Source organism: Rhizopus microsporus, assembly GCF_002708625.1.
Source record: "Rhizopus microsporus ATCC 52813 unplaced genomic scaffold scaffold_10, whole genome shotgun sequence".
Taxonomy (NCBI): Eukaryota; Fungi; Mucoromycota; class Mucoromycetes; order Mucorales; family Rhizopodaceae; genus Rhizopus; species Rhizopus microsporus.
In genome coordinates, this window is record NW_019671925.1 from 891,528 (window position 1) to 919,386 (window position 27,859).

General features: G+C 36.8%; 12 protein-coding genes across 12 annotated transcripts; 2 read left to right on the forward strand and 10 right to left on the reverse strand.

Moving 5' to 3' along the window:
* Positions 1-18: 18 nt before the first annotated feature.
* On the reverse strand, positions 19-1,184 carry RHIMIDRAFT_256779 (GDSL Lipase/Acylhydrolase). Its single transcript, XM_023611236.1, has 5 exons — positions 1,056-1,184; positions 987-1,001; positions 892-939; positions 299-826; positions 19-244 (listed from the first exon to the last, which is right to left on the reverse strand). Exons 1-5 carry the CDS (start codon positions 1,095-1,097, stop codon positions 143-145), a joined length of 735 nt encoding a protein of 244 aa, XP_023465606.1. The 5' UTR covers positions 1,098-1,184; the 3' UTR covers positions 19-142.
* Positions 1,185-1,474: 290 nt separating this feature from the next.
* Positions 1,475-2,210, reverse strand: RHIMIDRAFT_203472 (SET domain-containing protein; the record flags this gene model as incomplete). Its single annotated transcript, XM_023606687.1, has 2 exons — positions 1,475-1,642; positions 1,695-2,210. 2 exons carry the CDS (start codon positions 2,208-2,210, stop codon positions 1,475-1,477), a joined length of 684 nt encoding a protein of 227 aa, XP_023465607.1.
* A 2,016-nt stretch (positions 2,211-4,226) lies between these two features.
* Positions 4,227-5,127, reverse strand: RHIMIDRAFT_20119 (uncharacterized protein). Its single transcript, XM_023606512.1, has 2 exons — positions 4,725-5,127; positions 4,227-4,673 (listed from the first exon to the last, which is right to left on the reverse strand). Exons 1-2 carry the CDS (start codon positions 4,833-4,835, stop codon positions 4,338-4,340), a joined length of 447 nt encoding a protein of 148 aa, XP_023465608.1. The 5' UTR covers positions 4,836-5,127; the 3' UTR covers positions 4,227-4,337.
* Positions 5,128-5,452: 325 nt separating this feature from the next.
* On the reverse strand, positions 5,453-8,312 carry RHIMIDRAFT_244346 (uncharacterized protein; the record flags this gene model as incomplete). Its single annotated transcript, XM_023610058.1, has 11 exons — positions 5,453-5,518; positions 5,569-5,613; positions 5,679-5,929; positions 5,987-6,932; positions 6,980-7,230; positions 7,288-7,676; positions 7,730-7,788; positions 7,865-7,914; positions 7,970-8,027; positions 8,082-8,213; positions 8,259-8,312. 11 exons carry the CDS (start codon positions 8,310-8,312, stop codon positions 5,453-5,455), a joined length of 2,301 nt encoding a protein of 766 aa, XP_023465609.1.
* A 363-nt stretch (positions 8,313-8,675) lies between these two features.
* RHIMIDRAFT_244347 (60S ribosomal protein L6) lies at positions 8,676-9,493 on the reverse strand (the record flags this gene model as incomplete). The annotated part of the gene is made up of 3 exons (XM_023610059.1): positions 8,676-8,831; positions 8,887-8,961; positions 9,020-9,493. 3 exons carry the CDS (start codon positions 9,491-9,493, stop codon positions 8,676-8,678), a joined length of 705 nt encoding a protein of 234 aa, XP_023465610.1.
* A 1,374-nt stretch (positions 9,494-10,867) lies between these two features.
* Positions 10,868-11,710, forward strand: RHIMIDRAFT_256785 (uncharacterized protein). Its single transcript, XM_023611237.1, has 5 exons — positions 10,868-11,003; positions 11,058-11,146; positions 11,201-11,235; positions 11,288-11,330; positions 11,376-11,710. The coding sequence occupies exons 1-5, from the start codon at positions 10,883-10,885 to the stop codon at positions 11,691-11,693; spliced, it is 606 nt and encodes a 201-aa protein (XP_023465611.1). The 5' UTR covers positions 10,868-10,882; the 3' UTR covers positions 11,694-11,710.
* A 1,055-nt stretch (positions 11,711-12,765) lies between these two features.
* On the reverse strand, positions 12,766-14,275 carry RHIMIDRAFT_238560 (phosphatidylserine decarboxylase; the record flags this gene model as incomplete). The annotated part of the gene is made up of 3 exons (XM_023608991.1): positions 12,766-13,166; positions 13,227-14,099; positions 14,149-14,275. The coding sequence occupies 3 exons, from the start codon at positions 14,273-14,275 to the stop codon at positions 12,766-12,768; spliced, it is 1,401 nt and encodes a 466-aa protein (XP_023465612.1).
* Positions 14,276-14,379: 104 nt separating this feature from the next.
* On the reverse strand, positions 14,380-15,961 carry RHIMIDRAFT_285244 (uncharacterized protein; the record flags this gene model as incomplete). The annotated part of the gene is made up of 6 exons (XM_023613256.1): positions 14,380-15,003; positions 15,060-15,259; positions 15,310-15,544; positions 15,603-15,724; positions 15,782-15,899; positions 15,944-15,961. 6 exons carry the CDS (start codon positions 15,959-15,961, stop codon positions 14,380-14,382), a joined length of 1,317 nt encoding a protein of 438 aa, XP_023465613.1.
* Positions 15,962-16,770: 809 nt separating this feature from the next.
* RHIMIDRAFT_20195 (zf-DHHC-domain-containing protein) lies at positions 16,771-18,322 on the forward strand. Its single transcript, XM_023606581.1, has 5 exons — positions 16,771-17,026; positions 17,080-17,174; positions 17,233-17,426; positions 17,474-17,881; positions 17,933-18,322. Exons 1-5 carry the CDS (start codon positions 16,861-16,863, stop codon positions 18,006-18,008), a joined length of 939 nt encoding a protein of 312 aa, XP_023465614.1. The 5' UTR covers positions 16,771-16,860; the 3' UTR covers positions 18,009-18,322.
* Positions 18,323-18,993: 671 nt separating this feature from the next.
* Positions 18,994-19,452, reverse strand: RHIMIDRAFT_244352 (nucleic acid-binding protein; the record flags this gene model as incomplete). The annotated part of the gene is made up of 1 exon (XM_023610060.1): positions 18,994-19,452. The coding sequence occupies one exon, from the start codon at positions 19,450-19,452 to the stop codon at positions 18,994-18,996; it is 459 nt and encodes a 152-aa protein (XP_023465615.1).
* A 1,152-nt stretch (positions 19,453-20,604) lies between these two features.
* RHIMIDRAFT_256795 (LNS2-domain-containing protein) lies at positions 20,605-24,151 on the reverse strand. Its single transcript, XM_023611238.1, has 5 exons — positions 23,758-24,151; positions 23,545-23,697; positions 23,438-23,483; positions 20,703-23,384; positions 20,605-20,646 (listed from the first exon to the last, which is right to left on the reverse strand). The coding sequence occupies exons 1-4, from the start codon at positions 23,944-23,946 to the stop codon at positions 20,833-20,835; spliced, it is 2,940 nt and encodes a 979-aa protein (XP_023465616.1). The 5' UTR covers positions 23,947-24,151; the 3' UTR covers positions 20,605-20,646; positions 20,703-20,832.
* Positions 24,152-24,869: 718 nt separating this feature from the next.
* Positions 24,870-27,780, reverse strand: RHIMIDRAFT_238566 (uncharacterized protein; the record flags this gene model as incomplete). The annotated part of the gene is made up of 9 exons (XM_023608992.1): positions 24,870-25,473; positions 25,527-25,548; positions 25,696-26,118; positions 26,175-27,171; positions 27,222-27,341; positions 27,388-27,507; positions 27,560-27,616; positions 27,672-27,684; positions 27,746-27,780. The coding sequence occupies 9 exons, from the start codon at positions 27,778-27,780 to the stop codon at positions 24,870-24,872; spliced, it is 2,391 nt and encodes a 796-aa protein (XP_023465617.1).
* Between the last annotated feature and the right edge of the window lie 79 nt (positions 27,781-27,859).

The following is a 27,859-nucleotide window of genomic DNA, read 5'->3' on the forward strand; positions in this document are numbered from 1 at the left end:
AGAGAGGGAATGTGTAAATAAAAAAAAGACTTGGATAGATTTATACTGTTTTCCGTTTACATTCAAACTGTACATCCTTTTTTTAGTTTTCGCTTACATTCGATGTCTTTATTTTCCGATTTATTTTAAATACAAGGACAACTTAGAAGTTGGCAGCATCCACAGCTATCTCAAACTTTAAAGCATCAGGATGTATATCAGGGAAATGAACAGAGATAGTTTCCATGACAGCATCAAATAGGATCTATAAAGATGACAGGTTGTATTAATGATATGATGCTACTTTATTCGTACTTACTTTATAGCCTTTATCAGTTAGATGTAAGCCATCAGATAAGAAATAAGAAAGATCTTGTTTATTTTGCTCACTTGCGCTCATAATGGCTGTCCAAAGATCGATGACGACAACGTTCAATTCTTTGGCTGTTTCCTTTAATGCTTCTGCATAAGTTTTTGCGGACTCATTCGTACGATTCAAAGGATCGCCCCGCTCTTCACATCTCTTCTTCCACAAAGGCTCATACACTGGAGGAGGAGTAATAAGGATAAGACGCATCTTTGGATTATAAAACTCTGACTGAGGGTCCTTGATCAGGTTGACCATTTCCTTAATGTTTGACTTGTATTTATCAACAGGAACGTGTTGAGGCGAAGGATACAGAGCAGCATCATTGGCACCAAAGAATATGGTCATTAAAGGAATACTAGCTTTTGATCTTGCTTGGTCCTCTACCGTAGGTAAAATTTGCTTCAAGATAGGAAGGGACCAGTCCGTGTTGTACCTAGAAAATCCACGATTGATGATATCCATTTTTCGAATGTACGCCTACAAATAACGCGTTATAAGCTCTATTTTTTTTCTTTTCCTTGTATTGTCCCTCAATGACTTACATTAGCTAATCCCGAACCAAAGCCTGCAAGTTCAGGATCAAAGCTCATCTACAACTGTCATAAGCAAGTTTCTTTTTCTTTTTCTGGGTTCATACCTGAGTGATAGAGTCCTATTAAAAAGCGAGTGAATAAAGATGTATGCACATGAATAAGTAAAGTATTACTCCAAACAAAACGATTTGGTTGTATGGGCAATTTGCTGTCATTAGTAAAAAGAACTAGAGAAAAATAACGGAAAGCTTAAACTTGCTATTTAAACACCAGCAGCTTATGGCTCTCTTAAACGACCGTATCACATTTACCATCCAATGTAAACGTTTATCAATGCATAGAGTGACGATAAACTTCCAAAAAGTACAAACATGAACAAATTGAACGTTTTATTCATATGTTACAAGAGGAGGAGGATTTATAGTGCCCAAACATCCTCATAAAGAAGCGGGAAGGAGGTCTTATTATATATGTGTGCGTGTGTGTGTTCTATTTATACAAATGGGTTGCTATATTGTTTGCTTCTGATCAATTAATTGAGACTAACAGCAGGAATTAGATTTAGTTACTTAAACGCGTCACTTTATAATACTTACGTTCCCTTGCAGAATTTGCTGCCACATAAACAGGGTATCTTTTCAGCTTCAATTGGAAACTTGTAGTCGTATGTTATTTCCTCTCCTGGTTCGATGTCACGCATTGCGTAAATGACAATCTTTTTCTGTTTATCCACTGTGATAATCTTGGCACTACAGTTTGGCTATAGATAAATGTGAGTAAGGGATATCTTGGTATATATAGAAATGACTTACAGAACAGCAATGATTAATGAAACGAGCAACATTGCCTCTTTTTGTCGCATCAATCACAGTATCATCGTCCACTCTGAATAGATAGCTACTGCCAATACCGCATCGTTCATATTGCTTCTCTCTTTCCTCAGCAACTTGTTGACGAATGATTTCTCCTACATATTCAATAACCATATCATTTGCATCGATATGCTCTTCCGCAAACAATCCCCAGTCGTGAATAGGTGACTTTGCAAATTTCAATTGCTTCTTTCTGCTCTTTAATTGATTGAACTTGAGAATGTCAGAGTCAATCGTCTTCTTTTGCATCTCCAAACCAACAACTGCAAGTCGACGATTATTAACTCGTGTTGCTCGTGAAGATATTTTGCCAGTTTCTGATGGGAAATCGATTAATGCTTTGTTCCTGGGGAGATAGGTTGCCTTTACTGAATCAGGAATTTTGGTAACGACGCATGCCCTCGCGCAGCCACCACGAATAATACTGATCACTGGCTCTAATGTTGCTTTTAGCATCTTTTATAAAATGTTTTTGAAATGTATTACCTTGGTCTTTTTCTTGGTGCTTTTCTAAAATTGCTGCTCTAAGGAAATAGAACTCTTCCACGTCCTTTACTTGACCAATTAAATTTAATATATTATCTCCAATTCTGGTTGGTATATCTTCACTGTCAGATTCATCTGTTGATTCTAATAATAACTGCTCCAAAATTTTAGGATCAATATCCTCTTCTTCTTTTATTTCATCTTTTTCTGTTGGCTCTTCATCGTCCTTTTCTTCTATAGATTGCTCGTATAAAAATCCGTTGGTGCCATCTGTTTCATCCAGGTCGTGAATATCATCATAGCATACTCTCTTTCTTCCATGTGGTCTTTTCTTCTCTACACCGTTCATAGACATGCCTGGTCTCTTTGACTTTTTGTTTGCAGAGAGTTGTTTTCTATTGGCCCGCCTACGTTTCTTTGAAGAGACAAAGTCATCATACTCATCATCGTCATCATCATTATCTTCGTCTTCCAAATTATAATGTCCATTGAAGTCTTCTGGTTCAAACTCTTCATCATCTTCTGTGCTTTCCCTGTCCTCTTCCTCACTCTGATCTACCTTGTCATATTTCTGTAAATAGTCTCTATCTTCAAGTGTATCGCTTTCTTCGTTATCACTCAAATAATCACAAAGACGTCGAAGCCGTCTTTGTTTATGTTTAGCCGGGGCGTGTACTGAGGTATCTTGTTCTTGCTCGCTTTCTGGTTCAGAATGATACTCGCCTTCTTCAGAACTAGAACACGTTGTGAAAGCAGGCGTATATTCCTCGCGTATTTTTAAATGCTTGCTGGTATGCACACTGGATGATGTACCGTGTGTCTCTTCATGGTCGTTTAGTAGTGAATCAAAATTACGTTTGACAGGCAGCTGAAACCTTGGCTTCTTCTTAAAGCTAGGCAATCTGGTGTTGTTTGTGGTAATTGATTCAATGATATTTTGTGGTGATATTTTTATGTCATCCAACTGCGCTTCCTTGTTGTCATGAAGTGATGTTTCCTCGCGCTTTTTCGCTCGCTCTGTCTTTATGAATTCGTGTATAACTGGTCCTGCAATTCGCGTCTTTACGTCATTAATAAATATGTCTACTAGTTGCTGAAATATTAGCTCTTTCGCTGATCGAGGGTTTGATGTGGTCGCTGTCGTTTCACTTGTGCTGGTAATTACATCTGCTGTTGTTGCGTTCTGGTAGCCATTCGTATCTTCAGCATCATGGTGGTTTACACCATTCATAGACTGGCTGTCATGAGTGATGGAGGTAGGCGTGTCGTCCGTTTTATTTGTTCCATTTATTTGTCTATTTTCATCTATAGACCTTCTATTGTCTGATAAAGCAGGAAAGCTTGTCTTGATAATAAGGCGACAACCCATGATGGTTTGTTGATCAGTTGCTGATAAAGCCTTCTTCGCCTGTGATAACGAATCGAACACAATCACCCAGTTTTCCTCATCTGCATATACCTAATATATCCACAAATTACTATAAGCTATGTACGCACATGTATGTATAGTCAACTCACTTACATCAATGGAATGATAATAGTAATACATCTTCTTTAAGCTGTCCAATGCCCCTTTGCTGAATGGTAAACATTTTAATGAGATCAGTAGCAGAGAGTGCTTTCTTTCTTCGGAAGGTCTCCTATTGTCTTCCCAATGCCTTCTAGGATGACGATCTCTGTCCCAATCATCCCATCCTCTATCGTTATAAGGTCGTTCTCTACTTTTGCTGCGACTTGGATAATGGTGATGTCTTGAAGGTCTAGATCGATCATAATGATAATGATCAGGATACCTTGGAGGCGAATATCTAGATGAATAATACTGAGGCGGAGACCTGCTCCTGTAATAGTGATGTCTCGAATAGCTATAATCATCTATATAGCGATCTCGAGATGAATGATATCTGGAATCCTGTCTCCAGCCGTTTTCTGGATATCTATGATCTTGTTTTCTACGAGGCGATGGATATCTAGAGCGAGTAGGTGTATAATGTGTTGGAGTATGCTGTCGTTCATCATGACTCTGCTTATCCGAAGATTGGGCACCTGTTGCCTCCATGATAGCTGCTTTTAATTTTTCTCCTATGTATCAACTCATCAATATACACACAAGAAAAGCCAACACTTTGTTTGATATTTACCTGTTGCGTCAAAACATACTTTGACACCTTCAGCAGACCCCATTTTCCTTCCATTTCCCTTTTCAATTGCTTGACAAGCACAAGTATGGCCATTCTGATTGGCGTCATTTTCAAAATGGACATGGGCAATTCCCAAAGATCCGCCTGTGGTTGGACATTTTTCGATTTCAACCAGAGAAACTTGGCCATAGACTGAAAAGAAGGTCATGATTTGGGTTTCAGTCATCAAAGGAGACAGTTGGGAAACCAATACTTTAGTTAAAGGCTTTGGTCCAACAGAGTGTTGATCAAACTAAATAATTGTGAGCATGACGATAAAATAAGGATTGACACACAATATTACTTTATGCTCAACAATGTAAAGTCGCTTTTTATACGCAAATTTACCGCTTGAGAAGTTTCTTTCATAATGTGTTTTATCAATACGAGGATCTTGTAATGGCAATATTGACATGGACTATCAAAAAAAAAGTAATGTAAGTATACAAGATTGAATAGAATGTGTGAATTACGAACAACATCATCTTCATATTGAAGGATAGGATGCTTGCTTTTCTTTACGCTTTGAGTATCCAACTCTGGGTCATATATACATTTATAGTTACGACGACCCTTTTTCACAGCATTTGAAGTGCATGTTGAATCCATGGATAGATTCAAAAAGGATCAAAATAAAGTTTATATAATGTCTTCAATCAATGGAAGCTTTTAAAAAGAATAAGCGATAAAAAGAGAAAGAGAAAGATATAATATATCAAAAAAGAGTCACAACCATGCTTATTTTTCTACAGCAAAATGAACTCCAATAGAAAGTTGATTAAAATACAAAGACAGTAAATGGAAATCATCCAAATGCCAAGCTGACTAGTTACACGATAACCGTTTGTATAGACCACAATCAAAGTGCTTAACAGGACAATGATCAAACCAAGAGTGGATGTTAAGATGGAAGGTGATATATTCAATTCATAAGGCCTTCCTAATTTCCATACTTGATAGGTGGATGATATCCCTACACCCAAGACCATATCTATTCTAAAGTTATTTATCTTTTTTTTTTTTTTTCATTATTCACATGTCCTTACTTAAAAGTGGACCTGCATAACATGCAGAAATGGCCATTGTCGGATATCCAATCTGTGTTTATTAATAACAATAAAGCCTTATTTTCATTATCACACACATACCTTGGCAATGGATGTATTTGCTACAAAATCACCAATACTATTACCCTATTTCTTGAGAGATTAATCATCATTTGATGCATATATGTATATATATAGTTTTCAATTTATACCAGTGCAAATACAGTTAAGCCCATGATTGAATCACTCATTGTAAATATCTTTCCAAGCACTTGAAGTAAAGTGACGACTTGATTAGCCAACAAAAAGATCCAATTAAGAGCAACAAAGAAACCAACAAATGATGTCATCCAGAACCATCTTGGAGGCTTATCTGCCTCAGTAAACTTTAGAATACACAAGGCAACAACGACACCAACACAAGTGCCCAAGAAAACAGAATATACAGGTGTCATTCCATGCGCTAAATATACAGTGTTGATTTTATATTCCTTGCCACGATATAAATATATAAACTAACCTGCCATTAAGCTAAAGATGAACGCTGTACCAAATACTGACTGTATAGCCAATATTTCCTTATTCCATCCTTGTTTTGTATCCAGTTCATTCGTGACGATGACTGGCTGCGTAGGTGTAATTGAGTAATCGCTTGCAGAAAGAGGCACCGTTAGATAATGGGTCGTATCCAAAATAGACGGCTGATGACACTGTTCATAGACATCACTCGATTCGTCGCCAAGGACAACGACATCATCCACCTTTATCTCTTTTGTTTCTGCCACTGGTATTGTCAATGTAAAAATCAGAACGATAGGCGCTGCTATAACAGCACTTATGCGGGAAAATGTCGTTTTTTCATGCCATCCTTGCAGCGTAGGAAATAAAACGTGAACAAGATGCTCATTTATATCAGATGACTCAAATATACTTTCATCTTGCTTCATACACATCGTCACATGATTGTTTGTCGCGCATACACTTGTGCAATGATCATAACAAGGCTCCAAGCAGCTCTGTGGAGCTGTCACGAACGATTCGTTGTCAGAGAGCGGGCTAAGCGTCAGTATGCTGTGATCTATCGAAGGTTGTCGAAGATGGGATGACTGTGTGGTGTTCATGTTTAAACTATTGTCGTGATCAGAGTGAATATCACTGTTGGATGGTGGTGCCAAGCGGATCTCTGGAATAGTTAACCCTGAAAATGATTGCCTGCCTAAAGGTCTCGGAATAGTTTCGGCATTTATGCCTGCAGATGACGATTGTTCCTGTGAGGAAAGGTATGTGAAATAATCTTGAGCAGATGAGGATGTAGTGAGCGCTCTTGGCCTACACCTGTAATTAGAGCTTTGAAGGTTTCCCCAAGCGGAAGGCAGTATTGAGGTCTGACGGCCAGTACGTATAGACGGATTATAGACGACTGTTGAGCTCATTGCTCGTCGTAAGATATTGACTCTTTCCTGAAACTAATCATGATGTTAAATTTGGTACTAGCCTTTAAAGTTTCTCTTACTTCAAGTGCACCAAACACAGATGGTCTAAGCCCAACTTTTGGTGTATTAGGACGTCTGTATGTTTTGGTAGAACAAGCGCTTTTTGTACGAGGAAGGCTGCTCACAAAACGAGAACTGGACATGGGAGAGACTGGGGAAGTAGTTCCTGGAGATGTAGGTCGAATGACATGACCTAGTCGTTGACTATATGAATCTGATGAGTGAATGGAGAATCCACAGGTTGGTATAGACAATCGTGGCGGTTTCCTATCTGGTAATATTTTAATATACACACACACGTTATGTATACCTTATTTTTTACTTGTACCCTGCTTTTTGTTTTGAGAAATCACGTCGCTATGCAACAATGGGGTAGTTTCATTTGCAAAACAGCTTTCATGAAGTGACTTTTGCTCGATCAATGCCTCTTGATTTGTGCGGTGGCTGTTGCCAACGTCAAATACAACTGCGATAACATAGCTTATATAGTAAGCAATGAGAATAAGACCATGATACCAATAGATACGTTGATCATAGATGATCCACACCATAATCAAGACTGCACCCAACAAACATGTGGCATCACGCATAAAGGTCACTCTTTGTGATTGAAATGGTTGAATAATGCCCATGCAACCTGATACAACTGCAACAATGAAAAATGCCGCGCCGATAAGTTCCCCTATGGCTAATGATCCAGCATCTGAATCCATTGCACTAAACATATAATTAAAGAACAAACCAATGTGTGATCACATATTCTTATTTACCTAAAGGTGCTAAATAGATCAGAACTTCCGTTACCAAAGGCTAATATAGTAACACCAGCCTAAAAGGAAATATATGAAACGATTCAGTAAACATGGTGAACTTTTCCTTTTTGCCACGCTCATTTTTTTTTTTACCATGCTTTCCGATAGTTGAAGTCTAGATGAAATAGTTTGTAAATTTGGACCTAACCAACGTTAAATACAGCCAATTCATTATATCATCAAACATTGATTCCTTACAGAAAAAATCAGATGCGACAACACTAATAGAGCCAAAGAGAACAAGTAGACATAATACCTGATGTCAATGTAAGTTACGTGATAAATCAAAGGGAGAAAGGGATAAATTTACAAGAATAATAGATGCAGCTTGTTTCCAAATACCCAAGCAATAATATAGTTTTAGATAAATAGCTTCGAAGCCATGACAAGAGGACTCTATAATGTCACACTTGTCTTGTTGAGATTCAATGTTGAAACAATGCTAAATCGAATTAATAACATATTTTTTTCAATATTACAAAATTACATTGGATGTTGTTGAATAGCTTGTTGATCCTTTAGTGATGGCAATAGTCGTCATTGCCAGAATAAAGGCGAGACTTAGTATAAAAAGATAGACCTTGTCGCTCTTCATGTAATTAAAAAAGAAAAAGGGGAGAAAAAGAAATGAAGTGAGATTGTTTAATTCACCCCCTTATTTATATTTGCATCGCCCTAAACATTGATCTTTTGATCCCTCATTTCAGCACATACATATTATAAATAATACATACATATTGTTTGACAGCCCAATAATTCTAATTTTAGTAAAAATATTCCTACCCTCACATGTTTTCCTTGCTACAAAAATTAAAGCTGTTTTTTATTCCCGCTTTTTTTTTAATGAATGATTCTTTATTTCATGAATAATTATTTCCGGCTATGCTGCTTCTGATCGACCAACTTAGAACTTCATGTCGTGGGGGAATTGACCCTTGCGAAGGCTGAAGGTAGACTTCAAGTAAGAGACGAGGAGACCATCCTTGGCAGCAACAGCAAGGATTTCCTTATCAAGAGCCTTTTGATCAGCGGCCTTGGATTCAGGGAAAGCAGCCTTCTTCTGTAAAATAATTCAGTCCGGCTGTATCTTTTTAATCATCATGGTTCTATTTTACCTGTTCACCTTCAAGGAAGGCCTTTTCAGCCTTGGCAGACTTCTTGAAATAAGCGTCGTTGAACTTTTCGTCAATCTATTTAAAAAAGAGAGTTGGAAATCCAAGCATTCAACAAATTATAGTGTGTCCATACCTTGACAGAAGAGAGGTCAAGCTTGGTGGAGGTGGCAATAACGTAGGCTTGGTTGACACGACGGAGAGGAACACCGTTGACCTTGAAAGGACCAGTAACAAGCAAGAGACCGCTGTCCAATTGCTTCAAGAAAACAACACGCTTTCCACGGTAACGACCAGCCAAAAGGATCAAGACGGTACCAGGGGTGATGTTAGAACGGAGGACGGTCTTCTTGGAGGTCTTACGGGTGACCTTGGGTTGAGGAACATCTTCAGCAGGGTAGAAGCGGGGAGCCTTTTGGGCAGGGACGACACGCTTGCCACCATTCTTGGCGCCCTTAACTTCAACAGTCTTGTCGGCGGCAGTTTGCTTAGCGGGAGCAGCAACGTTGGTCTTCTTACGCTTGTACAAAGCCTTCTTAGAGTAGACAGCGGAACGGCTGTAGCGGCTAACACCGGGAGCAAGAACGGAATTTCTAGGAGCGTGAGCCATTATCTATTCGAATACACCTATTGATTCTGTATTAATATTCGACATGTCATGACAAAAAAGAGAGAGAAGAGAGAGTAACTGTCTGAGCAAAGTTGCACATGTCTAATAATGAAGCTGTTCAACGTGATTCAGAAAGTAAGTCATGTGTTGTACTTTAGCATATAACATTTTGCTGAAGTGACAAAGAAGCCTTCTTTATATTGCAATTTTTATCCAAACACTATCAATTTCCTGTTCACCTTCCATCCATCCATCCATCCATCCATCCATATAAACTTTAAACATGCGCTTTCTGTCTCTAAACAGCTATCATCTCTTATTCTCCCTATGTGAGGTTACCTAATAGGGCCGGGAAAAAGAAAGAGGGGAGTTTTCTAAGGAAACGTTGAACACTTATGCTCTTCTTTGTTTCGAAGGATGGCTTACTCTTTGCCGAATCGGACGGACATTAAAAATAACTTTCGCCGTCACACTTTGGGCTCTTGAACCTACCGATTATTGGCACAGAAGCTCTTTGGGCCTCATTGACGATGCAGCGCTAAAAGGACATACAAAGCATAGATGAATGGACGGTTTTAAATTATGAATAATAAAAAAAGGGGGTGACTCTCAAAAAGAAATCCCGTCTAAAAAAGATATGACTGAATTAGAACACGGCATTTAACTGCATAACAGTATGATTAGTCATGACTGGATCCAAAATATGAAAAATATCCCAATTGTAAGTAAGTAACCAAATGAAAGATATCCTTTTGCTATCTGATTTCCCAATCCTACTGTCTATTTTAAACATCAACAATAAGCTTCTTTTGATCATAAGGTTATTATCATAAAAATTGAATAAGAGAGAAATTGTCAGGCACACACACGTCACAAAGGCAAGTGCTGCTTAACAAATCTTAACAATTGCAACCTTATTTACAGATCCCTATGTTGCATATATATATATATATATATATACATGTAAGGGGTATTCGTTACAATAAGTGGCAACTATATTTCACATAGTTCATCTGCCAAACAGTAATGTAATGCAGAGTAGCCATTGTTAATGCAATCTTATCAGATAATGAAACAGTAATAAAAGCCTGCTATGCATAATCTTTTTGCAGTCAAATACAACCCACTTTAACAGCATCCAATTATATCTTTTCTGACAGATCAAAGTATGATTACAGTAACAAGAAAAAAAAAGGGAGGAGCAGAATGAACCCAAGGAGAAGCATGAAAAATACAACAATGTACGACGAACATATATTATAGAAATTATTCTCCCTTCAAGACAATAGCTTGGAATACACGAGTATTTTAATGCGTAAATGGATTAGTGCTGCCTTCTTTTTCTTTTTTTCCTATTTTTTTCTTCTTCTTGCTCTTTACAAGACATTGATGAAATTTATATTACTTTTATTATTTTCAGTCATTATATCATTTGCTAAAGAAACTCAGTTTGATCCAAATCCAGATGAAAGTGGACCTGTTGCTGGAAGCACCCCTTACCATCCATACAGTAACAATGATTTTGTTTTGTATTGATACATGACATTAATGAACTCTTTTCTAGTTGGGTTACCTGTAACCACTTGGTCTATTATTCAATTGAATGAAACTGAAAGAAAAGGTGTTTGCAATAATCAAACGTCGTTTTGTAAAGTAGGTAATGGATTATAAACGTAAATAGTTGAATGAACACAGATTTTCCTGTAGGATCAATGTGGAGGAGATAACTATATCACAGCAAAGTAAGTCAAGCATACTTTAATCATAACTATATATTCATAAGGAGGTCCTTAGTTTCTGCAATACTGCTACAATGGCATGGGGATGCAATTGCTCGGTAAGCTTTATAGAATCTTTCAATAAACTTATTGACTGTTCTTAGAATCATATCCCAAGCTCACCACCTTATCATTGGCCAGTTGTTGTAGCCGAATGTCAAGGAAAAGAGTCTTCTTGTCTGGCTGGATGTGGTGATGGTGTTGCGAAAGATATATGTCGTGAGGCCTGTTCGAGATATTACAAATGCGATCAAGCTGGCGGCCCACAGAGTGGATTGAGAGTAGATAGACCAGATCAAGCACCTGTCTATGATGTACCAGTGATAAGTAACTCCCTTGCATCTACCTTTTCATATGACTCCTACACATTTTTAAATACACTATTTGTGACAAGCTTAATGCTTTACTTTAATCATTTTTAGTGACAAAACAAACAAACAATGAATTGATTCTTTTCTTTTTTTTTTTTTTTGCTTCCCTTTTGGCTTTCTTAATATTCTCCTTACAGTTCTGATTCCAACAATCCCTTTTACACGTGTATACTTTGTTACATAATTCATTTCTATTGAAAAACTCCCCAGAAAAAAAAGAAAAGGAATAAAAAAAATAATTTATTACGTGACTAATTCAAATGAAATTATGTGGTGATTATATGATTCTTTGTTATTAATGAATATTCATCTAGTATGCAAGAAAAAGGAGGGAATCTGGTTGATGAAAAAGCCAATGAGGTCAAGTATTTACATTTTGGGTATATCCTATGTATGTAGATGTGTATGTATGCCCGTTGGATGGTATGTATATCCATATAGTTATCTGCATCTCTTGCTTTTTTCAACTGATAACACAGCAGTTTATACAATCCTCCTCTATCATTATTCGTCTACGCTGTTTCGTTCTATACTTTAAATTTCTGGTATCTGTATTATCGTTGGCAGCCATCTCTTTATCTTGAATCATGTTTCCATGACTATCACGTCGAGTGCTCTTATCCTCGTCTGTAAAATTACTATCACCTATAAAAGTTAAGGTATCCAAGCTAACATCACTCATGCGCCATATAGGCGGATGTCGGTAAAGTCCAAAATGAAGATCACCAGCTGTCATGGTTCCTTGGTATGGGTTGGCAAGGGCTGGTACATTTGCACCAAATATTTCATCATCGTATATTTGGATTCGAGTATGTCTTTCAAATGCTTGATCAAGCACAGCAAAGTGTCGACTGGGTAATCGATGTTGAGCCATACCATTTGTTGAATACCAGTAAAAATTAGTCATAGTCGAATGTATAAGAAAAAAGAGAGAGAAAAAAAAAGGGCATTGAATCCAGACTGGGATATTCTCTTTTAATAAAATGGTCCCTACCTGTAAACGTGTGTACAGATATGCATGTATGATGTGCATGAATGATCTAACACATAAGTAAGGAGATTTAGAATGAAAAAAAAAAAGGGGGAGTAAGGGAATTAGGGGAACAAAAGGAGAATACTTTATTTATTTTTCTTCATACTTTCCAAGCGCCTCACCCATTTTTACCTTTTGTCCTGAAGTGATACAGAACTTGAAAGATGTAGGTGCTTCAAATACCAAAACAACAGTAGATCCAAGATAAAATCCACCCATTTCATCACCATATCTCAGTGGTTTTCCTCCAAGCAATTTACTAGCAGATTTATACGTAACTTCAGTATATGTGCCTAACGGCAGATCTTCCTTTCTGTTGGTTTGTAGAGCTTCATCAAAGTTAATCTTGATAGAGCCAACATTAGTAGCTCCAACAGGAATCATTGAGAAGAAGCCGTGTTTCCATTTACCAAGCAAAGCAACCCTTTCATTCAGCACAAACAAGTTTTGCAACAGCTTTACGAAATAAGGAGAAACAGAGAACAATTCACCTTTTTTTTAAAAAAATAAATAAAAGTCAGTCAACACCATATATTAAGGTACAAACTTACCAGCAAAATGTCTTCGTGTCTCAACAACCCAGTTTGTGGGTGAATGGAATCGATGATAATCCCCGGGTGCAAGATAAATAACACAAAAATACAATGCATGATTTGGCTTCAAAGTCATCCCAGAGTCAACAGACGCAAGTTGTGCTAATGCACGTTCTTCTTTTGGCTTAGCTTGATATCCTTCTGCTACAGCATCTTCACCAACGCTTGACTCCATTCTGACTGCCTGATGATCGTCCATTTCTGCAAGCATATCGTCTAAAGTATAAGCAATTCCGTTCACGTTGGCAAATTCCTTTTCGTCAACGACTAACTGTTCATCATTGCCAAGTACTGCGTGTTCTATAGGCGATGCTGGAGGTTCATCATTTCCAAGTAAGGCGTCCAGGTTATAGGTCACTCCCTTGATCTGCTCAATATGTTTGCCTTGAACAATGCCAAAATGTAGTACTTTACCATCAGCAGGCGAAATAAGTGGTGCATCAGCTGCAATAGGTCGAGCTCCTTCTTTCAATTCTCGGTAAAAGAAAGTAGAAAGGTTGGGATAGTCATATAGGTTGGGGTTTTTCATCTCTTCCAAGTTACAGCCAAATATCCAACTATATAATTTGAATCCTGCTGGCCTTAATGGCGTAGGAATCGTCAGAGAGTTGAAAGCGCCCCATAAACGAGACATGGAACGTAATGGCAAAGCAGCTGCTACATGGACCTGCCATGGTCCAGTTGCTCTGTACTTTGGCTTTTGTGTGTCTTCCTTTTCTACTCTTTGTTGAATATGTCTATATTGAATAGCGCCAATGACAGCGAGACCAAGAGCTACTGGAATGGGGTACCATTTTACTTGGGTATTGTTCCAGCTGTCAACCATACGCCCTATCGTGTGTATGTTAGCATAAACATCTTTTTTATAGTTATTTATTACCAAAAGTACTCTTTTGTTGCTTTGGTCGTTGTTCTTTTGCTACAAAAGAAGCATGAAACGATCTTTGTCTGATGCTGCAGCTACGAACATGCCGAGTACTGGATCGTAAAAGTGAATGAAGACCCATGCAAAGTTTGATTGCAAAAAGAACAAAGAATTTTTATGTTACTGCACTTTTTTTTTTCTACTGTTCAACTTCCGTTGCTGTATTTCTGTCTTTATTCATAAAAATTATAAAGATTGATCCATTGGATCACTACTCTTTACTTTACCATGGTTACTAATATTTACAGTATGACATTCCAAGGTAGATAAATTCACTAATACAACGATACCAGTCTCAGAAAAGGAAGGTACGAGGATGACTCTAATCTTTTGTCCTTTGGGGCCCAGTAATAAGTTGTCTTCATATTCTGGTTGATTACCTATAAAATAAACATGTGGACATTCTTTAATAATGAATGGATCCAGATCTTGGAAAGGATAAGACCAAAGCGTATCAGGACAAGACGGTGCCATATGTCGCCAGTAGAGGCATGATTCGGCCATCTTCATTCGATCCTCACTGTCTACATATCTATAAATATCGTCTACATTTTGGCCCGAAGTACCCAGTAATTTCACATTATCTATTTCACACCAATAAGGGTTGGATACACTATGAAAGGTGGATAGCTTATGAGATTGTCTAAACATGGCAGGATGCATGCGTTGTTGCGGCAAATGGACTTGTGCGGGGTCGGTCTGCCCTGGCATAATATCAAGATCGACTGCACTACATACTTCTTCTAGAAATTCATCTAATTGTGTCACTGCTGAAGCGTCAAACGTGGATGAATCATGTACATATCTTTTCTATTTACAGATGAGTCAACAAGGGGTGATCAAATATGTACTGCAAAACCACTTACAAATCTATCTGTGCCTTTAGTTTGCTTCGGCTTACTTATTGAATTACCAGCCAGGATAACCCTTGTGATGAACGGACTAAGATCGCTTTCTAGCTCTCCCACGAGGAATTCTTGCAGTAATTGCGTCTGTATTTCTGAACATGTATCGCTTCCAATATTCAGTCCAGATAAAAGTGCAACATATTTAGGCTTTTCAGATACTTTGAATATTTGTTAGACATGTAAAAAAATGTCTTATTTGTTAATTTACCTTGTAAAGAATTTAAAGGTGATTGATCTGGTATGCCGGGTAAACAGACATCGATGACTTCAAATGTACCAGTTGCCACTTCTTTACCAAGGATACCAACAATCATGCCTGTTACCAAGAATTCTTTATTCAAGCAAGCTCCTGTTATTTCCACGCGACCAGTTTCATCTTCAATCGAGAAAACATCCTCTTCACTTTTGTATTTTGCTGGTACCGTTGGTCTAATGATTGCCTCCTGTATTTGAAAAAAAGTAAATCAGTCCATGTCGATATACAACTAGCTGATTTTATACCTCATCTTCCAAGTCATTTAATATGTTTGGTTTTTTAACCATGTGTATATAAACAGTTCCAATCATATAACATAATTCATCAGGCTGTGTATCCAAGACTTTTGCAACATACCGTGGAACCTCTAGAATAACTAGTTTACTATTGAACCAATACAAGCTATATATATATATCTATTTACCAGATAAGCTAGACCATCTTTCTTTTGCTGCATTTAATATCGTTTCACGTAGTGTTGTAAGTCGAAGATAATATATACTTGCATATTGTTGATCGAATGTTTGCTTGTTGATCAAAAACTGATTGTTTAAACTTTCTAATTTGTTAAACTCAGAAATACTACGTTCAGTAGTATGATCATTTGAGCTAAAAATCAATTATTAATGTTGGTGCCATCTACTACATGTTTAGATCAAATCTATTTACGCGAGGGACATTGATTAAAAAGACGACGCGTGAAAGAAAACACGCCCCAGGACTTTTGTCAGTCATACACAAAAATTGAAAGCCTACTCCGACTTGGACAGAAAACAATGGTTTGCCGAGCCGCAACTTTTATCTTTCAGGGGCTGAATGGAAATTAACTAGTAGTCTGAAAAAGGGGCTTCGTGAAAATCATATTGATCGCTCAAAAAAGCTTTAACTTGAATTCTGTAGAGCACGTTTGTTGAACCTCAGGAATAAAAATCAGGACGACCATGGAAGCTTGTCTTGCACAAAAAATATATGAGATTGATGCCAATCGGCCATTGGTGCTATCAAGAAGGCATATAAAGTATAAACATCCTAAATAAGAGCATAGCAACGTAGTGATCCCTCAGTTTTTGACAGGTATTCATTTAACAAAGGATGAAATGTTTTGTTATGTGTCTATATATTGCTGCTGCTAATGCATACGCCATTTAAGATTAAATGGGACATTCCTACCAAGCCTTGCTACGACACACCATTGATTCATCTTGTAACAGGCTACTTGCGGTTCATCAAATACCTCGCTTGCAAAAAATGTCTTTATTAATTTGACTCCAGTAAAGACAAAGTAAGCCATTTCTCTTGGCAAAAAAAAAAAGGAAGGGCAAGCCCCAGTGGCTTGAATACGATTATACTAGACTATCTCAACTCACACTTGTTTCAACTCTTTTTTCTTTTTTCTTTTTTCTTTTTCTTCTACTCCTTAAAAGCTAAACTCTTTTTCAACTATTTATTCCCGCTTGGAAATTTAAGACACTTTGTAATTCCGGAAATACCTGTTTTTCTCACATGCATAATACAATGACTTCATTAAAGAAGATTCAGCAAGGAATCATGACGATGGTGAATGCTTCACCGGTTGCATTACTCGTCGTATTGTTTACTTGGAGCTATTGGGCATATAACTATAGGATGGGCTGGGCACAGTATATAAATAAGGGACAAGCTATTCAAGGTATAAGGGGGATATATAGAACACATCAATATGATATTGATATCATCCCATAGGTGTTTTGTATATATTAGCATATCAACCTATTTTCATATTATGCACATGGAGCTACTGGACAGTGTGTAAGACTTCACCGGGATATACAATAGAAGTAAGCATAAATTATTAGTTATGGTCAACAAGGGCTTTAAAACAATTTAATCTTTCAGCTCCATAAAAAGAAGAATAAAGACGATGAAGAACAGAACGAGTTATTGACTACAGAGGATGAATTGAGCTTTCAATATCCTATTACAGTCAAAAGAGACGGTGCGAGAAGATATTGTCAGAAATGTAAACTTGAAAAATATGATAGAACTCATCATTGTCGACAATGCAAAAGATGTGTATTAAAAATGGACCAGTGAGTAGCAATATTATTAAAAGCGAGTGAGCATTAACATAATATAGTCATTGTCCATGGATCAACAACTGTGTAGGATTCTACAACTATAAGTCATTCTACTTATTTTTGGTATATGCAAGCTTCTATTGTGTATATGTGTTTGCTACCACAGTTCCAAGGTTGATACAAATTGTGAACGAAAATATACTCGAGATTGATATCAACCTAGTGTTACTGGTATTCGTGAGTGGCATATTTGGAATATTCTTGGTACCATTTTCATTATTTCACACAAGGCAGCTATTCAAGAATAGAACAACTATCGAATTCTATGAAAAATCCAATTTTATGCTAGGGCGTAACGATGTGATGAGAAGCAAATACTTTAATCCTTGGGATCTTGGCTATAAAAAGAATATACAGCAGGTGCTTGGTAAAAATAAGTGGACAATGTTTCTTCCTATCGGGAAACCGTAAGTAAATCAAACAATCCATTTTCGGTTGCTAAGATACGCATTATGTAGCCAAGGTAATGGTACCTTTTATCCCATCAACTCTTATGCATACGAGACATTGGGTATGGAGGAAGACATTGAATGAAACCATCATATATAATGCCATACTCTTCTTTTATTTAAAGTGTAATTAGCTGAAGCAAAAAATAACACTTGAAAATATCGCATTCTTTACAAATCTTCTTAATTTTAATAGATTTATATTGAGTTGGCTTGTGCCTTCGTATAAGAAGCAATCATTCAGGGAAAAGGTGTGTATGTGGATATAAAGTTTGCCTGAAATTCTTTTCCTTGATGAAAGAACCTTGTTTTCTTTAATGATTTTACTATGAAAGTGTGGCATTTACGTCTAAAAAAAAAAACAGAAATAGATATATTGAATAATACATTCTGATTCAGCAGTCTGTTGTAAATTGTATACGCTTAAGAATGGTAAAACACAATAGAATATAAAAACAATGTTTGCTCAGAAAAAAAGATGGAAATAATCCTTAAATATCACAAGTATTAAAGTGTGACTTTAGGGTAAATGAGTGGACTAAAGAGAGGTACTATTTTATTTTATTTTTCATTTTATTCTTTTATTTATACCCCTAATGAATAGTCAGCCATTAGCATCGCCACCACCTTACAGTTACCATTATCAACCGAGCGCACCACCTAATGAACAAGGATATTTATTGCCAAGGCAACCATTACTAATAGTACATGACAACGCAAGATATATCATCAAGAAAAGAAATGCAGATAGCAGACATTTTCCAGTGAATGCATCTTTCTTTTTATTAGGCTTGTAGATATTAATACACATATGCATACACATATAAGCAGCAAACTAATGATATATATGTATCCATAGTTTATGCCCGCCTATTTGGTTTATTGCTTCTTGCTGTTGGCCAAAGAGTAAAAATAAATATGAAGTGTTTTGGCGCAAATTAAACGTGGTTATGTCGATAATATCTATTATTTTATTCCTATTCTTTAGTATCATAATCTGCATACTTGTATGGGAAGAAATAGAATACAACCATCACCCAAGAAGGGATATTCCACAGTTCATTCTATCCTTATTCTTCTTCTTCATCACTTGATTCCTCTTCTTCTGTCTCTGACATCACATGTCTATTATTATTTACAAATAAATCATCATCATCATCACTGTCTTGTCTCTTTTCTTCTTCTTCTTCTTCTTCGTCTTGTGCCTTTTTATCTGTAAATTCTTCTGGCCATTCTCCTTTTGCCTTTAATTCCTTTATATCTTTAGGATATAACACATGGACGATCTCACCACCCACTTTTTCGGATACTGTACCAGCAGTAGGATCAACAATAACAAAATGACCTCTCTTTAGCCAAACGAGGTTACGAAAGCGAGGAGGCAGTGTCACAAGCTTCCTTGTTCCATCAGTAAATTCAACTTCATGCTGGTGATTTCCTCTTGGTCCTAACGATTTTGCATATTTCTGTCCTTCCTGAAGCTGAATGTCTTGTTCAATTTGATTTCTAATCGTTTGCTTTCTTCCCATTGCTTAAAAAAAAAGAAAAAAAGAAAAATGCTGGGTAAGCCACAGTGCTGGGTTATCTTTAAGCATAGCATTATTACAGCCAAATCTATGAAATTTGGAGTTTTCTCAAAAATAAAAAACATCCCAATGGTCAAAAGCTTCTTGTTACCGTAATGCAAAATCTAATTGTCGATTAGAGCCTGAATGATTGTCGTTTGAAAAAATCACATTATCGCTTTTTATCACAATAGTCTTTATTGATAGTAATGGGAATTTTTTATATGAGGTATGTGTGTAATGAAAGGGATGAATATGCACATAATAAAGATTTTTCATGAAAAGATGCGTATACATATAACGAATAATTTAAGAAAACCTCTTCTTTTACCGTTTCATTCGCAGTACGTAAGGAGGAACTCATTGATTGCAGGTGCTTGTCCAGATTCTTGTTATCAATTGTGTTGATGCATTCATTTTTTCCAAAGAGTTTTAACATTTCTTCAATAGTAGCTGCAAATTTTCCTTCTTTATCTTGAAAGCTTTCCAATGTCTCCTTTTCAATAAAAGGATCAACAAGATTTTTGGTGTACACTACGCGTACGAGGAAATCCACGAAGGGGTTAAAGTTACAAGTGCTACTTGCGATGTCGTCAACAAGCCTTTTCAATGTACAATGTTAAGCTAAACTTATTCAGAGAACAGACATCTTCCCATGTTCCTTGACTTTTATAAAGTTTCAAAAAGAAAGAGATAAAAAAAAAAATATCAGTTCTATCAACAGAGAACCAAGAACAATCACGTGTAAGTATGATAAATCCGCCTTTTACATCAATGATATTCCATTGGAAAGTCTTAGGCTAGGCAGAGACTTTGATAGCGTGAAGTTGTAAAGTGACGACACAGGTAGTGCATAGAGGAAGCGTCCTTAGCATTAGCCTATTTTCTGGTACATGCAGTGTTGGCCTTAATGTATCAGCAACTGTGGGCATTTATTTTTGTCTTTCCGCTATTTATTTTTGAGAAAACAAATTCTATAGGTTTGACTGTTTCCTCTTTCTTTTTTCTTTATTATTTCTCTAATGTCAACTACTGCTTCTACTTCTACTTCTACCATTACTACTACTAATAATAATACCACGACTGACACAACTAATAATAATAATAATAATAATCAACAACAACAACAACAGCAGCAGGATAACACATCAAGCATTGGTATAAAGACATAATAACAATGTGTATCAATGAATATAAAGATTGATATTGTATAGATTCATCATATAAACGACAATCTGATGGACCTGTTTTGTGGTTTTCTGGACCACCGGTTAATGTGACTATGAAGGATAGACCGATGCATTCATTGAGTTATTTAGAATGGAAAAAGAACAAGAAATTTATTTAAATAAATGGAATCTCATCCATATTAAGGTTATCTAATAGTTCATCTACATCCTTTTCTTCCTCTTGCTCTACTTCTTCTGCTTGTTCTTTTGGTCTACTTTCATTTGATGATAAGAATGTACGTGATACACTTGACAGCATCTTATTCATAATGCTTGGACTTGTGCTTTCTATAGAGGTTGGTGTAGAATTACCGGTGGTATTTGTGGCAGCACTATTATTAGTATTTGTTGAGATGGCAGGTGTAATATTAGTATCATTAGCTGTAGCAGAAGGAACGGCATTAATAGCAGTATTAACATTAGTAGTTGTAGTAGTATTCGTATTAACAGGATCAGTTAATTCAGTTGATTTCGTTGTCAGATTTGGAGTGCTGTTGCTCGACTGTAGTAACTTTGTGTTAGCCTTTGAATTAGATGATGATGCTGATGTAAAGCTTCTTAATAACCGCCTTGTAGTTGAAGTACTATTAGAGGAAACAACAGTATTTGGAGGCAGCGCAGATGGATCAGGCTTGATTGGTTTTGGTTTTGGAGAGGTTGGAACAGGTTGGCTTAATTCAGGTATATCATCAATATCAGGTAAAGGAGATTTCCAGTAGTTCCAATCATTATAGTTATTCAGCACTATACTATTACCACCTGTGTTTTTGGTAATAGGTGGAAATATTTGATCTACCAAGTCATTCAGATGGATATATGATGATTTGAAGCCTGAAAGAAGCTCCAGTTTTAAATCGCCATAAGGATCAATTGTAAATATTCGTGATGAGGGCACATTGACACTTCGGTATGATCTTGCATCAGTTATTCTGTTACCGAAACCTGCATAAAACGGATCTTTGCCATCAAATAATCTCTGAATATCCTTTAAGCAGGCCATCTTGAATACTTCAGGTTTCCTCATGATGACTTCTCGATGAAATGAAGTAAATAGTCTGTCAGGTGACATAATCACTGGTCCATCTGGTAACTGATATTTATCTTGGACCACCTTCTTTAGGTAATCTCTTGTATAATCGGCTTGTCCAATCGCTCTACTGGTTAAATACAAAAAGTGATAGCCATTATTGGCAATGTCTGTGTATAGCTTTGCAATCCCCATATGTGTCCAATCTTTGCCAATCATTGTAAAAACATGGCCTAGTGCATCAGACTTGGTTATAGTACCATCGATGTCTGATATAACAATCTGGTAGTCGTGTCTCCAATAAAACACTTTCGCAGCACACGTTGCTGTGCCTTGGTAGGCTGATGTCACTGAAAATGTGATGGTATTTGCGCCACTTTTCAAATTCAAGCTTTTCAACTGTTCTGACGTCAGTCTTAGTGTTTTTGCATACACTTTTCTTGAAGTGACATTCTCTTGTACTTCCTCTTCAGGATGCGTATGATCACTCTTCCAACCAACAGACGTTGTTGTCATAGTTGTAGTAAAGGTAGTGCTACTACTACTACCATTACTATTACTCTGTTGATCACTGTTACTACTATCAACGTTACTTTCATCCTGCTCTTCCTTCTTTTCATTATTCTTCTTTTCTTCTGCTGCCACAGATGATCTACTAAGCCATTGTCTCCAACCTCTACCAAATAGATACGACTCTCTACTATCAGACATCTTTTGTTCCTCTTGTTCGCTCACTTGCTCGTCCGTATACATCACCAATGACGTAAATAATGGTCCTGTTCTGCCTGCTGAATAGTACTTTCCATTGTATCTAAATACCAGTCGTTTATCATTTAGTATATTTGGATTATGTGTAAAGTTATCGTATGTAATCATCTCTTTATCAAATATTCTCTTGTTTTCTTCCTCGTCTTTTGTAAATTGAGAAAATCCACATAAACTCATTTCAATTCTATATCTTTGTCCCGGCGTTAGCTCAAGTGTTTCTCCGTGGCCGCTGTCTACTTTTTCGTTTACATCCTCTTTTACTTGGTCTCTTTCTATTTCCCTTTCTTCTTCTTGCTTTTTCATTTTCTCTTCTTCCTCTTCTCTCTCTTCTTCTTGCTTAATTTCTCTCACGACGGCAGCTATCTCTGATAGTTTCTGAATTTCTTCTCTTTCCTTTTTATTTATATCATCGTTGCCCTGGCTATCTTCCCCTGTTTTATAACCCGCGATATCCAATACGATGGATTCATCTCCTCGGCTGCTATTGTTATGTCCGCTATCGACATGTTCTTTATCACTTTCATCATTATTTCGTTTATGTACAGATGTGTGTATTACGTCCATGTATGTGCTGTAAATATCTCCTTGAGCTGGTCGGACAATAAACCTTTCTTTGGCAACCGTTGTCGTGGTAATTGCCTCTGGGATGATTCGTTCGAGTAACGTAGAACCATCTTCCATTAGATAAGCATCATTCTTAGGCGTAGGTATCTCTGGCTGTTGATCTTCCTTTCGAATCTTTGTTACTACCTTATCCATCTGCTCATCAATGATCATCTTGGGAGACTGTAATTCAGCAGGCAATAGTGCTTTATTCTTATCATCTTCTTCGTCTTCCTCAAAATGATCCTCATTACTGCTTTTAGTTTCTTCTTTTTTCACATGTTAGAACACACAAAGTATGACATATGCTGTTTTTAGTTACCTTTAACGGAATCTTTAGATTCACCAATATCAAGATAAGGTGGTTCCTAAAAAAATATCCATTACATATACACTCATATATAGCTTCGCTACTCCACACACGCGTACCTCATCGCTCTTCTCAGAAACTGCTTCCATAATAGGTGAAGTTTGAAATTCTTTGGGAACTTCATGCTCTGTTTCAAACACAAAAAACGCTTCCCCTGCTTCTCCCACTTTCATAACATATGGGACTACTTCTCCATTAACCTTGATTTGGACCTAATTCATCTCGTTATTTCTTTTTTTTCCTGCATTTGCTGCTCATTCGCTTCCACGCACCTTTTTCTCTTGTGGCATCAGAACTGATAGTTTACCAAATCTCACGTGAAAAGGCGAACAAGCCAACTCGCCATCTGGTTGTTCGACTACAACAATATCAATAGCTCCAGATAATGTGGCTGGATTGATTTCATTATAAAAACTTTGTACAGAAGTGAATAGACTTCCTAATTTTCCAACGTATTCCATGCGTCAAAAGTGAGGAACAAAAAACAAAAAAAAGAGAGAAAAAGGGAAAGATTTGCTTAAAGTTATTATTGTTGTGCTTTTTTTATCGGCCATTGGCTGGCGCTTATTTAATTTTTTTCTTCTTTATATCCCTAATAAAAACTGTTGTCAATCTTTAATGCATGGAATAGGCCATACAAGGGTATTCACTGTAAAAAAAAAAAAACGATAGCTTTAAATGACGTAATTTATCGTGCCTTGACTTGCCAATTTAATTATACAGTTGATCAACAATTATCACATTTTATTCAAGATAATTTTTTTGATCCACTATAAAAGACCAATTTCAGAGATATGTATGATGCGATTGATGCTGTTCAGTGATGACGATACTTTAACTCCATCAGAAACTGAGAAAGGTTCACTCGATGATGTCTATGGTTTCGTCAAAAAGAGCTGCAAATTGAGCGGAACAAAAACTTATGGGCAAGGTCATTATTGTATTTTTTTTTTTCAACATTTTTATTCATTTGATTGATATGATCTAATATAGTGCTAAACAAAGTAAGGCATCAAGTGTATTCAAGGATGCAGACAGGGCCACAGGCTCCTCATCAACAGTGCAAAGAAAGCGTACTGCTGAAAATCCAGGTTTAACTTTCAGACATTTTTCTCATGAGCTGTGTTGTTTTGAAATTGGTCTCAACGATTGTGGTCCAAATGATACAAAAGAGATGAACGAAAGTTCAATTAAAACCCCAATTATGATGAAAAACTTCTGCGCCCATCTTGTATCTCAATACAAAATGGAACCAAAAAATATAAAGATAATGGGCATCATCATCAGCGGTAAATAAAAGAAGGTAAAAAGACGACATATGTATTAATATATTGATTACACTATTTTCATATGAAAGTGTGTAAGACATGTTTTTCTTTTATTTCTATACTAAAATTGCGTTATGAACTCGTTCTCGCTTGAGTAGCATCTCGAATTGACTGTCAGGAGTTAAAAAAAGTGTATCCATTGTGACATACATACGTTTGGTTTGTTGTTGAAGGAGTACAAGACTATCTGTTTGTGGAAGTAGAACGCAAGGTATACGTATGTCATTCTTTAAGAAAGATGGTCTAAACAAGTGAGGTTCGTTGCTTAAGAAAATTACACCCACAGCGCCCGCTTCTTGTGCAAAAAGAGCCTTCTTGTAAAATTCACATTTTCCTCGACTGATCAAAAGAACCTTGTCTTTCACCATATTGGCATCTTGTCTTGAGTATGGCTCACATCCAAGGAACTTAGATTGATCGCCAAAGATGTGTATAGGAGTGTCAGGTAGCTGAATGGTTTGAGCACCAAATTCTGATGTAAGTCCTATCAGTTCCATACATTCATAATCATTTACAGTGCGAAGGATAACATCGTAATCTAGCTGGGTATAGTCTCTATAGCGCGTTAGTCCAGGTTGCCTCACTTGCACTTGGATCAAATCACGGTTGTCCTGCAGAAAGGGCAATAATGTATCAAGATCTATATATATCTGCTCGTTGCTTTACAAATATTAGATACGTATACGCAAAAAAAAAAGAGATTGTTTATTTACCTAATGATGGATGAAGAATGGACTAATAAAAGTGGATGTATGTAGTATATATAGAAAGAAAATAGGGGAGTAAATGTCTAATTCATAGAATTTATATACAATAAAGAAAAGGGAATAGTGCTGTATATATTGTATATACACAGTGTGAATGTGAAAAAAGAAAACTAACCTCCTTTAATAAAGAACCCATCATTCCTCTTTGCACTCACAAATTCAATCTTTAAACCAGATAATGACTTGATCAGATAGTCTCCCAGTATTTCAATCACACTATTCGGCCTTCTGATTGAACCAAAAGATAAGTTAAAGTTTCTTGCCAATGTCCAAGGTGAATCACAGTAGCCGTTGATGGATAATGGAGGTAACGGTGACTGAGTATAGCCAGCAATATGTGCTGCATAGTCAGCTTGAGGCTGATAGGGTATTGACGTCATATCAAGGTGGCCAGGAGTATAGATCGCTTTGTAATTCAATGGATTGTATCTTGGGCATGTACCAAAAGGATTAGATTGTATAGATATTAAATTTTTTACTTGTTTAGCTGTTTTGGGTCTTCGCAAGTAGTGTTGAGGTAAGGATATCCAATGTCCCTCTAATAAAAAAGATTACCATCCAATACTTTATATTCAAAGGGGAAGACACACATACCAGTGGTAAACACTGCATTAGAATCTTGCTTATTAAAAGGATGTTCTGTATCGAACAGTAGGTATAAATACTTTAATGTCTCGCTCAACATAAAGCTCTCCATTCTATCTTCCAATTTGCCACTTTCTACATCTCCAATGGACGCAAACCCACATGACAAGCGTGTTCTATTGTTTAAATCCTGGATGACCATTTCTCCTACATCCAAATAAAAGGGATCCTTCGTAGCTTGATAAAGATAGTAAGTGGATTCAATGAATTCAGGCCGAAGAGGATAGTATGGCAGATTAACTCTCTTTTGATAGAAATCAAATCGCTCAGGAAGCGCATGATATCGACGCCAAATGTTGTAGAACACCAGATGATTCTTGATGGCTGCATGGATATCCCCGTAAAGTACTTGAAGGCCTGGAAAGAAGGCGCTCAGGCTATCAATCCAATAAGACATCAAGGATCCTGTACTCATATGAACGTTGCGATAAATGTAACCAGACGAATCTCGCACATAAATCATCAACGCCCTGTATGCTTCCTCAAACATGTCCAAGTACTCATCCTCTCCAAAGATAATATATGCTTTTAACATATATTCGAATACAGAGTCAATGCCTGCGCCTGTAGATGATGCTGTATGGATCCAATTTCCTGTTTGTATATCAATTACGTTGCCCATGAGGCTAAGATGGGATCGTCTATTCCATACAGATTTTAATGCTCGTTTAGCTACTTCTTCATAAGCTGGATCTCCTGTCAAACGGCTCAGGAGACCGAATTCTAATATTAAGCTGCCAGCGCCTGCTGTACAAGTCTCCGTTGTTTCTGTGGGCGGAACACCCTTCTGTAGATTAACACGAGGATAGGGAATTCCTGTTTTAGTTGAGTTAAAAGCCGGCATCAAACGATTAGCCAAGTCAACTGCTAGATGAAGTAGCTCATCCTTATATCCCTCTATTGAATAATCTAATTCCGGATCTGTGATAAGCATATGTGCTGAAAGCTAAGTACGATCATTAGCCACTTTCTTTCATGAAAAGGGGAATATATTACCAATCCTCCAAGTGCTCTGATATTCAGTTCAAACACTTGTACTTTATTGTTTTGGTGAAAGGATACCGTCTCGATGACTTGTTTTACGGCTTCCTCAAACTGTTTTCGGGTGCCTATGATCTGATGATATGAGTACATCTTTCTCTATTTACGTTATTGTACATACTGCTAATGTATCCAAAGTATCTACTAAAGTGAGTGAATAGTCTCCGAGTACGTCATTGACGTTGATGTTGTCTGGATTCGCTTTATCGCTTCCTCTGCCTCTACATTCAAATGGATTGAGCTATTGACAATTAAAATCAGTTTTTCTGTTACAAGTTATTTCAGCAGTGTACCTCATCATCAGGAAAAGCGTGCTCGATATAACTACTCCAGCCATGTTCAAACATTTCCTAACATATGTATTGTTAATTAAGTGCACAAGTAGAACATGGCCATTTCTTTTACTTTGCTTAAATCTCTGCACAACAACAACAATAACATTTAGCTCAAGCTCTTCATATGTCGTATCTTTATCTTACTTTAGCTGAAGACGTCTTTCTTCTGTCATAGCCATGCAAATATGGCTAAAAAGTATAAGTAAAGATAACAAAAAGGTGCCTGCTTTATCATATTTTGATAAAACCATGGATAAA